The following is a 17,469-nucleotide window of genomic DNA, read 5'->3' as shown; positions in this document are numbered from 1 at the left end:
GTTCAATGTCATAGCAAACGGGTGTTATCTGGGACGGTGCAGACGAGACGTTACCGTTAAGTAGAGGACTGTCCGTCGCACCCCAGGCCTCAGTGCCCGTGTGGGACTTCTCTTGTGTAGATTTAATGTTCGTATTTTGTTACTGTGATGCACTTGTGTCCCTGTACTGGACACATTGAAATCCATCGCTGCACTTTGTGTTTAAATAACCCTCTGCTGACCAGCAGTAGGTTTTTCATTAAACAGCTCTGCAGTGTTCCTCAGAGTCCATTAGATCAAACCAGCAAGAGGGGGGGGGGGGGGATAACGAGCATGTTTTGCCCCCCCGTCACCCCACCTGACCTTTTGTCTGGGTAATGTCCAATTTTGCACGTCGCTGCCACTTTGAGTCATGAGTCGCGTTACCGTCCAACACAAAAAACATGCGGCCGTAGCTCGACCTTTGCTCGTGTTCGAAGAAGCCGCAGCCAGTGAGGAACAAAAACCAGTTCCTCCTCCCCTGACAGGACGCGCGTGTTAAGGTTTGGCAGAGATCAGGTCCTCGGGTGAAACCCCGGGACAGACCAGACACTTGGCCTGGCTTTTAGTGACACGACGCTGTGGTTGTTCAGCTCTGGTAGCCACGGAGACGGGCAAGTCAAGGACAGACATATCCGCACGAGCGTGCACAGATTACTAATGTGCGCCTGTACGTGCATGCCTCTGAGTCACGTTCACGAGCGCCGGTGGGAGAATCGGAGCCAGCTGTGTACTTGACGAACCGTTTCCACGCCGGGTCAATACACCGCCTGGGTCTTGCTGCTAGACTGCTCGTGCAAGCAAAGGGTTTTTAAGCAACGTATGAGATACAACAGGCTTCCAGCAGGCCTGTGTCTATGTGCTGAAATACCCTCCACCCATCCAATAGCAAAGACGTTCTGGTGACTGACCAACAGAAGGAAAAGGACGAAGCAGCCGGTGTGAGGTGGTAGTAGTTTGTAGGCGTGTCTCGGGCCTCGGCGCGCTTCCTGAGGCTGCTTGTGAGGCAAGAACGGGCCTTGATGATTTATATACACGGACAAGTGCTCATAATGGTACACACAAGAGTAACACACACCGTTACCAAGCATACACATGGCCGTTACCGAGCCCACGAGCTATTACCAGCGGCCCATCACATCCCGTTACAAACAACACGTAAGCACACCATCGCCAGCTTTGTACCAACACAAGAACCCACTGCACACCGGCGGCACCGCGGGTCACGCTCGGAACCGAACACACACACGTCCGTGTAACACACAGATACGTTACACAACTAACAGCACGAGAGGGCCTGCTGCTCGACAAGCCAGTGGTCCTGTTTCACAAAGTTCGTTCTGTTATGGGAAAGAACAGAGCTGCAGTTTGCCGTGTTGCGTTTGCACTCTCGATTTAGTTCTTAAATCAAATAACACGTTGATGTTTAGTAATAAGTTACTTTAATAATATTCACGTCTTTCCTATTTTAGCCTGTGTCATTTAGCACAAAGTACAACCGAAGTTCATGCGGTGGCCTTTATCTTTACTTTCACGTATGTGGTCAGGGACTCTTCTCCGACACGATTGGTCAATACCGCTGGGACCGCAAGGCGAAACCACAAGCTCAATGAATGACAGGTCTTAGCGACAGATTAAACCTCACCTGGGTGCAAACAGAGGCGAGGGTTTTCCTTTGGGTTCATATCTGCAGCATGTCGGCTTCGCACGTCTTTCAAGGACAAAGACTTTGTTGAGTCGCCGTTATCAAAGAGTTACATTTTTCCACTTCCCACTGTAAACTTTGTTGATAAACTGCAGCTATTTGAACATCTAGTCAATCTGAGTTTTGAATTATTTGTGACTTTATCAGCAACCACTTTATGGTTCCTCCCCCTAAAAATGGCCATTCAAAATTCCTACCAATTATCTAATCTAACTTGGGTGTACATCTCTCTCTCTCACAAGCACACTTCAGTTGTGTAACCAGGTCTTGTTGCTCATGTGGGCCGAACTATGGAGCAGTTTGGAGCCCCAAGGCTGCTGATCAGCTCAAGTTTCCAACTCTATTTGGCTAGAGGAAACAATCTGATGCAATCAAATCAATGAGGCAGAGGCTTTTATGTGAATTAAACATGGGGGCTGTACAGTTTATATCCATCTTCATCTCTTTTTACACAAGCAAACGTTCATCAATCAGTGAATGCTTTTTGTCATACTGGCTCAGAGTAGTTAAATCCTTTCACTGATTTAACAAGAAATTAATTGTTAATGCCAGTCATTAAACTAAATGAAACAATCCGTAAGCTTCAAAACAATCAAAGAATCAAAACAATTTAGGATTCAACAACAACAAAAGCCTAGAAATATGAAGTGGTGCATTTCTGGAATTGGATGATTATCTTCCATTATCCACTTTGACACAATTTTTTTGATTTTTTTGTTCTTCCTTTATCTTGAATTCTCCAAAATGTATCTCTCTCTCTCTCGCTGTGGGGAAAGTATGATTAAATCAAGGGCCCACAAACGGGGGTCGATGGTGGTCTATTTTTCAATAAACCCATTCTGGGGTCAATGATGTTTAATTAGGAATGTGAAGAAATTATTCAGTTATTAGGCCGGATTTGGATTTCTTCTTTATCCTAAGAATTTGTAATGTGTCGAAATGAAACGTCTAAAAGCGGCTCGAATTCGTATTTCCTTGAGTTCAGCCAATTAAATGACTGTGTAATATGAAAGCTGCCAACTATCCAATGAGCTCTACCTCTTTCATTGCAATTCCATTTATCTGCAGCGTTTCAAGCTGCCGCAGCTCCTCTGCGAAAGCCCACTGCTCCAGCTAGTGGCAAAGTGGAGGCTAAAAACAACACAATATTTCCCCCCTCAGTTGCTGGTGTCGGGACCGGACACAACTCCAAATGAACGACAAAGTTGCTGTGTGTTTATTGGATATGAAAACATACAAAAGCTGAACCTCTATGGGGATTTCCAGGCCCAAAGAAGTTCCAGATATAACCAGCTCTCTCCACCTTCTACAAGGGAGGGTGGATTAATAGGAAGTGGGGCAGACTGATGTGTGTGTGTGTGTGCGTGTGTGTGTGGAGGGAGGCATTTCAAGGCTTTCTGAGGGCCCTTTTGTGAGACAGCACTTTTTGAACACAATGTTGAGCCTTTGTTTGCACGCCGCACTTGAATATGGAGCTGCATTCCTCATCATGGTGCACAGCCAGTTCAGTGTTAATGTCCGCTACCATCTACTGATCCTCATGTAAACTCAACACGGTGTGCTATTGGGGGGGTGGGGGGGGCGCGCTCACTCACACACAGTAGTGTTCGTTTTCACTTGCTTATTGCAGTAACTAAACCAAGGGGTTTAAAATATCTCACAACGCCGGCTTCCAGGAAATGTGAGTACTCGCCTACTCCCCTTCATTCGGACCACTTAACTCTTCGAAGAAAAGATGGAAAGGTGCGTGACTCACTGAGCGGTAGCAAGCTGCGATGACAAGGCAGGAAGCGATGGGTCACAGATGGACGTGCGTGGGTGGTACCCTCGGGAACAGGGAAGCACAGATATCAGCACGAGTCAAGAAACCGAGCGGCCTAAAAACACAAGAGCCTCATGCCAGAAACAGAGCTAAGCTTCTCCATCCCGTCTTTAGAACCTGATCACCAGGTGGACGAAAGCTAGCTCCACCACCTTAAAGGTCACGGTAGCTAATTAACTGTTATATCAACAAAAGGCTCTGATGTGATCATTGCAGGAGACAAACTGACAAACAGACAAACTCCTCCCACATTAGGCAAGATGGCGTTGGTTATTTTAATAGAATTTAAAGCTGATCATAAATCACTTTGCATCTCAGCAAAGGCAAAGATGAACACAAGTTGCACTCCCAACACACATTACACAGATACACCCACACACACGAACAAACGCACATGTGTGTTCATCAATGTAATACACAAGGGCAATGACAACATCCATAAATAGAATAAACAATATAAACACAATAAACAAAGCCGCCTTATATAACTGCTCACAACTTTCACCCACTTGTTTCTTTTTTCACTTGGCACGATTCGTTAAGCTTATATTTTGACGCTACAGTCCTGCTTTGAGGCAGAGTGATTCGATTAAAATAAATACTGTGCACGGGCCATCCATCCATCCATTGTCAAACCGCTTATCCTGCACACAGGGTCGCGGGGGGGCTGGAGTCCATCCCAGCCAACTTCGGGCGATAGACAGGGTACATCCTGGATTGGTCGCCAGCCAATCGCAGGACTACACAGAGACATACAACCATTCACACTCACATTCACACATCTACGGGCAATTTAGAGTCACCAATTAACCTGATCCCCAGAGCATGTCTTTGGACTGTGGGAGGAAGCCGGAGAACCCGGAGAGAACCCACGCAGACACGGGGAGAACATGCAGACTCCACACAGAAAGGCCACTGGGCGGAATCGAACCCAGGACCTTCTTGCTGTGAGGCAATGGTGCTAACCACCACGCCACCGTGCCGCCCCCTGTGCACGGGCCTTTTCACAATATTCCTTTACATAAAAGAGAAAGAAACGGTTGTGATCTGAAATCCCAGCATGCAGCGCTTCGGCCATCAGAACGTCCCGTCTGGATGGTGATAAAGAGATCCTTATCTGGCACCCTGTTCCAACACTCCATTCCCTGAGTCGGCCTCTATGAAGACGGTTAGGAAGGCGGGACCTCACGCGGGCCTCCTTTGTTCTCTGCCGCTGACACTTACGACACTCAGAAGGCCACGAGGTGCGAATGTTAGAGGGAAGAAGTGGCTACGAGAGGCTCCACTCGCGCTCCGTCACGAGCCGCGGCTCATTTGAAGTAGTCTCTGGCCCAAATGGAAAAAGGGTTGCAACGCGCTGATTCGAGGACAAGGGGGGGAGAGAGAACGCCAGCGGGAGACCATGATAAATCAGGATTTCACTCTTTGGTCATTAAAAACTGCAATAAACCACGGCTAAGTGCACTCAGGGCGAAAGCTGGCCCGATATACACCCTCTTCAATGAGTGGCAGGGCCCACCCGCTGATCCTCTGCTGGATGCAGCCATTGACTGGTGTTGAGGCCAGAGGCTATTTGATCAAGTACACTGTGATGTGCTGCACCAAAAAGAACTTCCCTTTTAGCCTCAACAAAAAGACTAATACAAGGACACCATTTGAATGATGCCAGCGGAAAGAACATGAACACATTAGATCCACCGCATGAATGAAACACCTTAACAAATACACAACACCTTGAAAAGCATTGCACAACAGCAACTGAAAGGGCACTAATTGGCACATACGTATGAATAAATACACACCCTGGCTTGTCAGTGACAAGAATTTTCGCTCCCCATCATGCCACCCACCCATCTATAATCCTCACTCTCGACAAGCTCTTAACTCCATCACCAGACATCAGTCACATTGTTCATTGTATCTGCTAAAGTAGCCCAAGAAATCCTGAAGCCACCTTATGTTCTTAATGAATCAAATACTACCCGGGGACTAATGGCTCATCAATAACTCACACCCCCCCCCCACCCGATCAGCCCCTGGTCCTCACCGTTTTCCATGCCAGTGACCTCTAACAACGAAACTCACTCGTCCCGTCAGCACAACAAGCAGCACAGCGGTGTTTAGCCTTTAATCGGGAAGGAAATAGTCTTCATAGCTTCAAGTCTAACTCCTGTCACTCAGTATCTAAAACGATATTAATGTCAACAAAAAGAAGACTCTCTTCCAAAAGGCTGCAGAGTTTAGATCAAGATACATGGAGTTTACAAATATAATTTACAAAGAAATTAAAACCAGTGTTTTACATGAAAGTTTAAGGTTCATTGAGTTATAATTTACTATATTTGAAGATGAGGTCAAACCCATCACCCCTAAAATATGTCAAAAGTTCTATATTGTCTTCGTAATGTTGTAACAGTGGCAAGCTTTTGATTCCGCCATCCAAATGTGTGAGACAACAAAAGTAGCGCTTTCAACAAAACATTGTGATCTCCACGGGTTAGCTTAGTGTTTGGGATGGAATCAGGCCAGTCCAACAGCTGCATCGAGACGGGGCAGTATGTCGTCCTTTAGGCTCAACATCCATGGAAGACTGGGTGGAAGACTGAGGAACAGTCTCTCCCTCTCTTTCTCCGTTAGCTCATTCTGGGGGCATTTCTCAGATTTCACGCCGGGTTTCCACATTCCCTGTGTCACCGCACGGCTAAAGGATTCTGCGTTGTAAAGGCAGCACAGTCCAAATGGAATCACGTTTAGAAAACCGCACAGCTGGCAAACGCTGCTCCACTTGCCGAGACTCTGGATTTTTAATGGCGGGTTAATCTTATGACTCAGATGGCATTCTGAATCTCTGAGACAAAAAGTATATGTTCCACAGAAGTGTGGACAGGGGAATTATTTTCAAAAGGTCACTCACAAAAATGATGTAATTACATATTCCTGTACAAGGTTTTGAAAAATATGCATCTTTGTTTATCTCATGAAACATAATGTTGGCTACTAAAATGGACAACTCGTACTTGTGTAGTCTAGTTTTTAAGAAGAAACCAAATGGAGTCAGGTGACTTAGCATCAGACATTCTCAAAACGTCTAAATGAAGACAAAAGGTTGACGGTGATTTTAATAAGACTGGATGATCTGGCAAAGTGCACATGATTACCACTGTGCATGCACTCACACGCATACACACAGACACAGTCGCATGCTTAAGATGAAGATGTTCAACGACCTTGCATTAAGATGCTTAGAGTCCACAGAGCAGTGACTTACTATCGACAGGTCACAAGACCATGAATGGAACTAATCAGTCCCACTAGGCTAAAATCACTTCAACATCGTACTGAAAATATCAACACAAATGCTTTTCGGGATTACATTTGAGCAATACCGAATGAAATACACAATAGGTTCCCAAAAAGGCTTCCAATGCGCCACTAAAGCAATAAGCTTTTACCCACAGTGGAGAAAGTAGAGCATTGCATTATCCCCCGAGTTGCTTTTCTGAAAGACATAACCTATCCATCCTAATAGAGCAGCCATCGTTCACAGTAAGCCTGTTTATCATCAAGCGATACCACGAACACCAGCTTATCCGGTGACATAACATTGCATCAGAGAGGGCCGACCAGATAAGGCCTCCACACAGCCACTGAGGCAGGTGACCCTACGGGGTCAATACATAACCACCTATAGGCGTGCTGCCAACGAGGACCGACCGACTGTGCGCGACCGCTTGCCAGTTTACTCATCCTCCCCATCGGGAGGCGTCGCCCTACACTTCCCAGAAGCCGGACGTATTCATGCGAAGCCCCCGCGGGTTACCCGGAAACGCGTTGCGGGCCTTGTGAAGATAACATCTGGGCCCACCTCCAACAGATCACCAGCCTTTTAATCCCCCTCGTGTGACGGCATTACAAAGCGTGGATTAAAAAGACAGCCAGTGGGTCGGTCAAGACCGCAGCCTGCATTAGTCCCGCGGGTTGGCTCACCCTCTACCGCATCGGACCAGCAGAGTTCAGCAGATGAGCCGGGCCAGGAGGTCTCGCATCAATAATGCAGGGATTGTGCCATGAGATCCACTATGGTTTGTTGCTATAAATAGGTTGGAGCCTACCTTGTGTCAAAGTGGATTATGGAAGATAAAAGTGGTTGATGGGTCTTTGAATTAAGAGAATAGGCAGATATCTGCCACGATGTATTTAGAGTGTATGTTATGCATTGCTCGGGCTTACTGGCGTTTACATTACATTAATAAACAACCCTTTTTTTTGTCCCAAAGAAGTCAGAGATGCCTTGAATTACTCTCTTTACATTACCGTGATTTCTTTAAATAAAAATAGATTAAACAAAATATCCTACACTTGACTCTTATTAATTTAACATTGTAAGAATGACTACTGTGTTCTACCAAATAAAAGCAACCCAGACCCAGAGATTAGTTTGTACATTTTAAAGAGATACTTTTCGCTTAAAAAATGAGCCAGTAGTATTTTGGTAATTAACTTTGTATACCCTGTTCCTGTAGGCAAAATGGGTCTCCTCAACAATCCAGATGTAGCCATTGCTGTCCGGTACATCGGTTTTCCGGTTGTCCCCTGAAAGTGGGCCCAGGGCTCCTGCCTGTTGCTGATGCTCTCCTTCCATTTGCCCGCTGGCTGCGACCATCTGAGGTATACGAGAAGCAGTCTGCTCTGAGCAGTCGACGTGCACTCCATTCTCACCCTGTACTATCCAGCTCTCCCCCCACGGGGCTTCTATTGGGGCCTCCTTAGCGGTGGCCCAACGGGATGGGATGAGGAGTGTGTCTGATTTGTCATGGTGACAACCACCGACACCTATAGTATTTTGCATTGATGTTGTATGCCACAAACACACTCGAGTAAAGCGCATTTTGTAACCACATTCTTGTCAGCATCGGACTCGTTTGGACCACATAATCACTGATGTGCACTGCAATCACCACAGGCTGGAAATCACAGTCAATCGTTAATTAAAACTCTGATTAAAAAGATAGAGGTCCTTATCAAAAGTGTTCATTCCTTGAACCTTGCCCCGCATGCCCACCTCTGAGCCAATCAACACTTTGTGACACACTAAAAAGATAAGATGCAATACGGTCTATTCTCAGTCCGACGTCTCAATCTAGGCACAAAGGCACGAGCGCACTCGCTGAAGAAACGTTACCGGTGGCCCCAAAGCAGGCTCCAGAGAACGAGGTGACAGGAGAGCCGTGGGGTCAGGGATCACTGACCTTTAGGTCTGAGGAGGAACACGAACCCTTGGTGTCACTGCACCGATGAAATGGAGATTACCATGGCATTATTTTAAGCAGCTGGTCTTCATTGCACAAACCTTTACTTGCACTAGGTTGTCTTATCGGTCTTGTTGTCCATTGTCTCTCTCTGTGATGTTATGCACCAACCGGCAAGTCAAAATCCTTGTATGTCTGACATATTTTGGTAATACATGTTCCTGAGATCAAGTAAGGGTCATCATCTGGGAGCACACATCGCCACTAATATATGTCCTTGTACTGTATAGCAATCATCAAGCCTCTTCAAATTATATGCTAGATAAGATGAGTACGGTACAGAAAAACAACCATACATGATCAACCAACTTAGCTAAGACAGCAACGCAAGCTTCCATTACACGTGAATGTACTGGGTGGTATTTTTTAAGCTAACATCTGTCATCTATACAAGGTGTAACGTTCAGGTTGTCACTGCAACAAACACAGTAACACTAAACGTGAGTTTATTTAAAACCAGGGAATAGCAACACTCAATATATCCAGTAAACTTGAGTGAGCAGTGAAACACTTTTATCCAGCTGGCGTTAAGTTCGTGTCCTTAAGATTTAGCCATGTCAGCCGACATGAAACATATGCAGGTACTTTAAAAAAAATAGTAGTTATCCCTTATTACAACTGCTGCGGTGTTATTAACATCGAAAACCACAATTACGAGCGTTGACCGACACCGCTGCATCATGGCTTCGGGACCCGGCTAGCCCGTTAGCATCGGCGCACAAGGCAAAGCTTTCCCACGGAGCTCTCGTTGCAGCAGCAGGTCCAATAACACCGACGACACAGCGGCTAATGTAACGGCCAAAGGGGTTTCTCACTCGCCTTTTTCATCCGCGGGGCCTCGGCCACGGTGCCGTCCCGGTTGACGAAAGCCTCTCCGCCGTTCTGCTGGGGGTCAGTCCGCTTCATAGCCGACGCCTGGGGCATCTTCGCGTGGTTCGGGGCGAGCGAAGCCAGGCTGCCTTCTCCGGCTTTCGCGGAGGGCTCCGCTGTTGGAGACGCGGCGTCTGAAGAACCGGCCTTTTGTGGGTCGCCTCTGGCGAGGGACTTGCCCTCCGAGGCCGGTGTCTCCACAGGGGAGACAGCCGGTAAGTCTTTGACGGTGGGGACGTCTTTGAGTTCGACCTCTGCCATTTTCGCTGCCACAACCTGGACTGACATCGTTGCAGTTTGACCAAGTCCTTTCTTTTTTTTTTCTTCCCCCCCAACACAAATATCGAGTCGAGCGGATGTGAGCGGAGGAGCGACTGTGTCGAAATGCATTGTGGTCTTGGTAGTTCGCCTAAGTCATTCAATCACTCCCTGCCAAATCAAATTTCAACGATAGACACACGTGACAATTTATTAAACAGTAGCCAACGTGGGGACAACCAATCATACCATCGACACATGCATTTTATTTAGCAAATAACACGTAGTTTTAATCCATAAAGTGACTACTATTCCCAGCAGAGAACGCAACACTTCGAACTGCATTGTGGGAAATGAGGTCATTTATTTTTAAAAAGGACACTAAACTACAAAACAAACCTGACTTTATGTGTGAGTGCGGTTTGCTCACAGGGCAATGAGAAAATAAAATGTCTAAATTGCAGGCTCTAAGCTTCACTTAGAGAGCTAACGACACCAGCGTGTACATAATTATATTACATTATGACAGAATTGTTCCAGGTTAACACTTTGTCCACAGCAAATGATGGAATTTACCAGCCAGTATTCAGGTTTTTAACTAAACGTTGCTGCTCAAATGACTGCATCACAGCACAATGTTGTCTGGTGGATCTTATGCAGTATTTCATTAAGAAAAAATACCTTAAAAAATGAGCTACATTGCCACCAAGTGGATGTGTACAATAGTAAGAAAATAATCAGCAGAGGGAAATTACCATGCTTCGTTTCTTTTCAATAGGTCAAATTTATTTTAACGTCTTGTGAAGAACGGGTATTATCGAAAACATCTGGAAGGTTTGAAATTTAACAAATGACTGTAACAAGATATCAAGATACATTGCTTTTGTAAAAGACATTCTGAAAAAAAGGCTTTGGTAAGTCAAAGGCTTTTCATTTGTTCGCCATCACATATCAAAATAATCAACACTGTACACGGTTTTGTGTTGCATTGCTGCCTACTACTGTGGAAAGCTCTGCTATAACAGAATACTTGTGAATATTTTGTGTATTACTCCCTCTCACAAGTCCAATTTCTGCAGACTTCAAGCATGTCAGGAGCATCTTTTCACTACAGGGGAAACTGCATACCAGGTTATTGAAGCTGAAAAAAAAAAAAAAACTAAAGTCTGCACAAACTGTATTTGAAGACATGCCTCGTGGCAACAAGCCATTTACGATTCACAAGATAAATCTGAGGTATATTATTTACTAGGCTGCCATGCTGGTAAATTCTAAAATACAAAATCCCAAACAATCATACAAGGTTAAAAAATACAGCTCTGCAGTGTGCCGTTGGCCCTCCGGGGTGCAACTTAAAATGACATTACAGAATGTTACCAATTTGTATACAAAAATTGAGATTTGTAGACCTGCATTTGTTTTCTAAGTAAAGCGACAATTCTGATGCAGCCCAGAAAGGGCAGTCCTTAAAATGAGATGGTCGTCCAACTGGTGTAAGAAAAAAATCCACTTGGAGCCTTTTGTTGCTTGGTAAACGCTGATAATGATCATCATCACTTCTCGAAGATCCACAAGATGTTCACACCAGAGAGGCCAAGATTTACTCTCCTGTAAAAATAAATAAAAAATAACCCTGTAGAAGACAAGCAAAGCCAAACCGATCCATTTTTTTAACCAAAAGGCCATCTGTGCTTTGGTGTATGACCGGTTTGTTTGAAAATCTATATATTTTATTACACTCTGAAATGGCATGGACTGTACAAAATAGCCAGTCTTTTACAGGAAATTAGTAGCAGAAGTACTCACCCAAGCATGCCTGACTCTTTAGTCTTAATGACATAGAGAAACATCAGGATTGTGTGAAACAGGTTGTTCCTGCCCTATAATGGAAATCCAGATAGTTAATGTTACTGCAACCATAGAATTTCAGAGGAGGAAGACATCCTAATTTGTTAACAGAGGACATATTGGTTCTGACAACCTGCATTTCTCTGCTTTTCTGAGGGAGATATATCACACATGCTGGGATTACAGGTAGGATGACAGGCCCTAGATACAAAATTCTCTATGCTATAGTCTATAAAAAGACCAGCACACCTTCGAATCAGTTGATGCGATTGAACCCAGGCTGAATTATTTAAGAAAAAAGATTAAAAAAAGATAGAAATGAGTTTTATCATCATTACATTAAAATGATTACAGAGAAACTGAATGCTTAAACATTTAAGGCTGTGAACTAAATGATACAACTGCCCCTTGATGACACACAAAGGTATTGGTGTTAATTTTGAAATTTCTATTGAAAACTATCCAATAAAATGCAAACTAATTTTGAAAGAACAGTCCTAAGATAAAGTTGACGGTTTGCAAGTTCAACCTTTATGGGAATTAGTCACGTTGATCTGATCATGTGTTTGATTTACAGGGCCACCTGAGGGAGACCTATGAATAGCACAGCTTAGAAAACGGACTTCTCTTGGGATTGGATTTAACGCAGGTAAGGCCTCAATAAGAGCACAGGCTGTTTTAGAAGATCCTAAAAATAGACACCATAATTTTGTTGTTTTAAAAAGAGGACACAGGTTGTTTTTGCATTCACCTTGGGTAAATTGTAGATATGTCCCTGGTAGATGAGCTGGTAGTGAGGGGGGGAGGTGCTGCTTTGGTGAATGCAGAAGCTGCTCTCCTTGGTAGTATCTATGAGAGTTAACACAAAGCGGGACACAATAACTGTAGATGATTTCTCTCAACAGTGAGAGGAAAAAAAGTAAGAATCGCAGAAATTTCTTTTTTTTTTTCCGGTTTTACCAGGTTTGTCGGGGGTGTGGCTGAAGTGCTGAGAAGTGAAAGTCTTCCCGTCAGGGTACTTTGGGTGTGGAGGCAGTCTGGAGTCCAAGTATGTACAAAACATGTGCATCAGGATCTAAAGGGACCAACAAAATATTAAGCAGAGGTACTTGGCTAGTGATCCTGCAGTGATGAGGAAAGATTCCCAGGCTGCTACTGTCATGTTTGCAGCACAAACAGTCCATTCAGAACAGAAGTCCCGCACTTACTGTTGAGCAGTCTGTAAACAGACACCCCTGCAACCCCATTTGAAAAGTTTACACGAGTTGTCACACTAACTCGTCCCAACCTGTGATGATGTGTCAACAAAGTTTTGACGTGTACGTTTTTTTTATTTGCTGACAGGCTATGGACCAAATAATTAAACGATGAGTTGGGTAAATATCTCGCTGTAAGTACCACAAGATTGATGTGTTTACGTGAGTCGACTCACAGCACTGTCAGTGGGGAGGTCTGTGTCCCACTTCCTGTTCTTCAGATCGCCGCCGCCATTCCAGCGAAAGGAGCTCATGCAGCCGCTGTGGGCCAGCTCTGACAGGACACAGTACAAGAAGCGCATGAAAAACACGTACTTATACATATGAGCAATCAAAAATGTCTTCCGCAATCATATTATTGTTGAACGTACCCTTAACGCGATCCACTAGATACTCCTGGTTGGGAGTGATGTCCAGATACTGAACAATAGAGTTTATTGTGGGAATGGATGAGGCTCTCATCAGTGCTGCCTGTTTCAGGCTGCTGATGCTGGCCTCTGGTGGAGGAAAGGGTGAAAACAAGCCTGAATTAAAAGATCTCCAGAAGAATCCATCGAAATCACCGTAACGACTTCCATATTACAGATTTTCTTTCTCATTAGATTGAAAATGTGTGTGATCCAGTGATACATTTTAGGTAAACCATGAGCTAATGCTCATTATTATGTCCCCAAAAGGTTTGGTTCTCACAATGGCGGAGGAATAACCAGCTTTAATAAATATGTAAATTATGATATATATATCGTCATCGAGTGCCATTTATATAATATCGTACACAAAAAGACACATTTAGATTCCTTAATCCTGCATGGCTGGCACTTTGCATTCAAAGCAATAGCAGCGCGAGGACAAAGCAAATGTCCAAAAACGGGTTACCTCCTATCTGGAGCTCAGGGCAGCCCATCCTCCTGAGCTGGCTGTTGACGGAGTCCGTTTCCTTGACCAGGGGCACCAAGATGGTGTCACTGATCCACTTAAAAAGACACAAATAAGAGTTATTTTCGTTTTCTTACTAAAATCAGGTTTAGATGGAAGATTCGTAACAAAAATCCCTCATGAAATTAATTCATGTTGTAGTGAAAATATGTTTAAACACTCACATTTCTAAGTTTGGCTGTCCAGCTATCTATGCGGTCCACCACAGAACGACTTGTAGTGATTCTGGCCCACACCTGCATAAGGAAGGCAAAAATATACAATTTCATGGCAGTCATCTCACACAGATTGGACTGGCATATTTCCATTTGGAAATCATAATTCGGGCAGAAAAACAATGGTAATTTATAGGGGTGTAACAATTCATTCACTGAATCGATTAATCGATTTATATTCCTGCGATCCAACTGAATCAATCTGTGCTCCGCAAATCGGCATTCCGGACGACATATATCGATTACAAATCGATTGAAATGGTACATAATCGATTGTATCGATACTTCACATTGCACATTGGATTTAAGTACAAAACGGCATGGATGTGTGTTTGTTTGTTTGTTTTGTAGCACTTTAGACGCGTTAAACGTTACTCGATTCAGTCTGCCTGTCTGTGACGTCATCAGTACGCAGCGGCAGCCACGGGAAACTCGGAACAACAACAAAATACAGCGTGGAGGAGACGACTGCGAGCGAGACATTTACAAACCAACTTATCAATCCAGCGTGTGGAAACATTTTGGCTTTTCCAAACACGGAGGTGTTCTAAATAAGTCGGTCGCTGTTTGTAGAATATGTAGAAGCCAAATAAAAAAACCACGGAAACACAACGAGTCTTTCCGGCCATCTACTAAGGCGCCGTGGGATTAAACAACGCTGACAGTCAGGCACCTCTAGCAGCGTTACCGCTGCAGCAGCAGCAGCAGGTAACTCCAGCTCTGCAGACACATCAGGCCTCGCCAGCACCAAACTCAGCATCACAGTAACAATTGCCAAGTTTATCTGTAAAGACATGCGACCCTACAATGTGGTTGAAAATCCGGGGTTCTGTGAATTGTGAACATTGTGTAATTATTGTGTAATGTTTACATTGAAAATGGCACTCGATTCAAATAAAAGGTTAATACATTTGCCATTAATTGTTGTTTGCTTGTTTATAATATCCATAATTAATTTAAACCTGATATCCTTACAAGAAACAACAGGGATCTCAGAAACTTTGCCTGCACTGTCCAGTAAAGTTACTGAATCGATTTCGAGTCACTGAATCGAATCGTTCTAAATTAACCCAGATCGTCCATGAATTGAATCAGCAACCATGAATCGCGATTCAAATCGAATCGTTGTTAAAATGAATCGTTACACCCCTAGTAATTTACAAACCTCCTCGGCAGCCTGTTTGGAACCCAGGTCTGTCTCATCCTTGTGGGCAGACGGGGCCAGAGAGCGGCAGGCCGGCTGGTACAGGAACTTCCTCAGGCTCTGGGCATAATCTCCCACCGAGCGGTTGTAGTTCCAAAACGTTGGGCTGTGGCTTGGAGACACAGACTCTGGACTCCCTATAGTGAGCATTACATCATTCTATGATCACATACATCTCCTCCATCATCATCATCCAGATACTTGGATGTTTTAAAAATCAAATTCTATGCCTGTACCTGTCCTGCTGTGTTTATATTAAGAATAGAGTTCCTTCATTACTTGCATACCGTACCTAACTGGCTGCGGTGACCCCTCTCCTCCTCTGTGCGGAGGAACCTCTCCAGGCTTTTCAGATCCTGCATGTAGTCCTCCTTGCTCCCTGGAGAGTTGAACACAGAGGGAGATGTGCGATATCGAGCTCTCAAGCTGGACCCTTCCGCTGGTCCAATGCTGCTCGGATAGGGAGAGGAGCCAGGGGACGGACTGTAGTTCAACACCTGAGAAAAGGAAGACAGCAGTGCTCTCAATGCGAGGAGGGAGAATTATGTCTCAAATTACACTGACCCATCACGTAGCTCAAGGCGAGGCCAGATGAGATAAGATGCAATGGACATACCTTTCCAAAGGCCACTGAGGGAGAAAAGGGCCCCCCTGCACTGTTCGGGGAGGATGGGCTACCGAGAGGGGGGCTGTACCCGGGTACACAGCTGGGGGAGAACTTCGGGCTGGTGGTGGCCGGCCGGGAGGGGCTGAAACTCAGCACGCTTTGACCCTGCATCGGAGAGGACTGGGCCGGGGCTGGGGTCTCTTTTTTTTCCGGCTTTTGTGGAGGAGTGGCCTGAATACCTGCAAGGGGACAGACAACAACAGTCATACTCCCCATTCTCAATAGCCCATACTTAAAAATGAATAACTAAAAGTGTGTTAACAGGAATCTAATGGATGCAAGCATGCCTTACTTGTGTTTCTCAGACCCAGTAGGTGATGTTGCTGAGGGGATACAGCAATGGTGGAGGGGGCCATTGTGTATTTGAAATATTTCCAGAAGTCAAAAAGGGCATTGAGGCTAAATAGAGAGGCTAGCACCAGTTCTGTAGAGGAGGATAGCAGATAATGACAGACTAAACATACTTACAAAATGACCGAGCAATATATAACAGGATAGTTGTCTTTTACTCCAACAGGGAGTTACAAGGAGTGGGACCTCACCAATGTACCAGATTGGCCAGTACGTGATGTTGTAGTATCGACTCAGTAATTCCCCTGACCTGAAAAAGTGTGAAAAAGACACGCATATAAACGCCGTGCAGGGGAAGAGTCGGGAGATGGGGGGACACTAAAGCTGTGCGGCAGAGCTGTTAGCAAGAGTGTATATTGTTGAACGTCTAACAACTTACATCTCGGTGTAAAGCATGCCAGCGAGAGACACGTTGAGAACAGCCCAGGCCAGGACCACCTGACGAGCTTGTTCATCCCTCCTCATCCGCAGCGCCCGGTCTATCATGCTGGGAATCCCGTCCTTCGGCGGGGTTAACATCATTTCGTCTGCTCTGTCCAGGCTGCGATGAGAAGCGGATAAAAACATTCTGAGACAAAGCACGCATGCAGTAAGCTATTTTTTTAAAAATCCTAAAAGTTAATAATTATACGTTGCGTGTGAGTAAATTGTTGTAATGTATACATCATATCGCGTTACGTTAAGCCGCATGACAACCCTGCGTGACTTAAACCGACCAGAAATAACGTTAGAGCTGTTAGCCGACCTGCTAGGCTAACACGGGAAGCTAAAGTTAGCTAACGTTAGCCAACATGCAACTTAAACAATACAAAAATAGCAAGGGAAGTGTGGTTTCAGTGAATATTAAACAAGTGCTTTAGCAAAAGTGATACGACCGAAATACAATGTGTGGAAAATATAAATATTTCATACCACGCTAAAGTGAATGACAACTGCGCCGCTGCATTTTTTTGTAATTCAACCGGAAGTTGTATCAGGTACTTCCGGTCTCATCAACTGCGCACAGCCGC

General features: G+C 44.8%; 2 protein-coding genes across 2 annotated transcripts in view; both read right to left on the bottom strand.

Moving 5' to 3' along the window:
• ahcyl2b (adenosylhomocysteinase like 2b) overlaps positions 1-10,153 on the bottom strand; it is a 30,741-nt gene extending 20,588 nt beyond the window's left edge. The window contains exon 1 of the mRNA XM_040173057.2: positions 9,674-10,153. Within this exon, the coding sequence (XP_040028991.2) occupies positions 9,674-10,114 (441 nt within the window). The 5' untranslated portion in view covers positions 10,115-10,153. The remainder of the gene's footprint in view (positions 1-9,673) is intronic.
• Positions 10,154-10,746: 593 nt separating this feature from the next.
• Positions 10,747-17,459, bottom strand: tmem209 (transmembrane protein 209). Its single transcript, XM_040173059.2, has 15 exons — positions 17,372-17,459; positions 16,839-17,000; positions 16,651-16,709; positions 16,401-16,532; positions 16,058-16,287; positions 15,734-15,938; positions 15,403-15,578; positions 14,187-14,258; positions 13,963-14,059; positions 13,458-13,583; positions 13,263-13,360; positions 12,791-12,905; positions 12,582-12,679; positions 11,789-11,862; positions 10,747-11,590 (listed from the first exon to the last, which is right to left on the bottom strand). The coding sequence occupies exons 2-15, from the start codon at positions 16,979-16,981 to the stop codon at positions 11,536-11,538; spliced, it is 1,680 nt and encodes a 559-aa protein (XP_040028993.2). The 5' UTR covers positions 16,982-17,000; positions 17,372-17,459; the 3' UTR covers positions 10,747-11,535.
• Between the last annotated feature and the right edge of the window lie 10 nt (positions 17,460-17,469).

Source organism: Gasterosteus aculeatus, chromosome 4, assembly GCF_964276395.1.
Source record: "Gasterosteus aculeatus chromosome 4, fGasAcu3.hap1.1, whole genome shotgun sequence".
NCBI classification, from domain to species: domain Eukaryota; kingdom Metazoa; phylum Chordata; class Actinopteri; order Perciformes; family Gasterosteidae; genus Gasterosteus; species Gasterosteus aculeatus.
Note: the sequence above shows the minus strand (reverse complement) of the source record. Positions and strands in the feature narration are given on the sequence as shown.

Bases quoted from the DNA above. Each gene is read 5' to 3' on its own strand.
- tmem209 (XM_040173059.2), bottom strand. From the start codon at position 16,981: ATGATGTTAACCCCGCCGAAGGACGGGATTCCCAGCATGATAGACCGG. The intron at 14,259-15,402 runs GTTTGTAAATTA...TTCCTTATGCAG, and splicing joins CCAAACAGGCTGCCGAGGAG to GTGTGGGCCAGAATCACTAC. The intron at 13,584-13,962 runs GTAACCCGTTTT...TTCCTCCACCAG, and splicing joins CCCTGAGCTCCAGATAGGAG to AGGCCAGCATCAGCAGCCTG.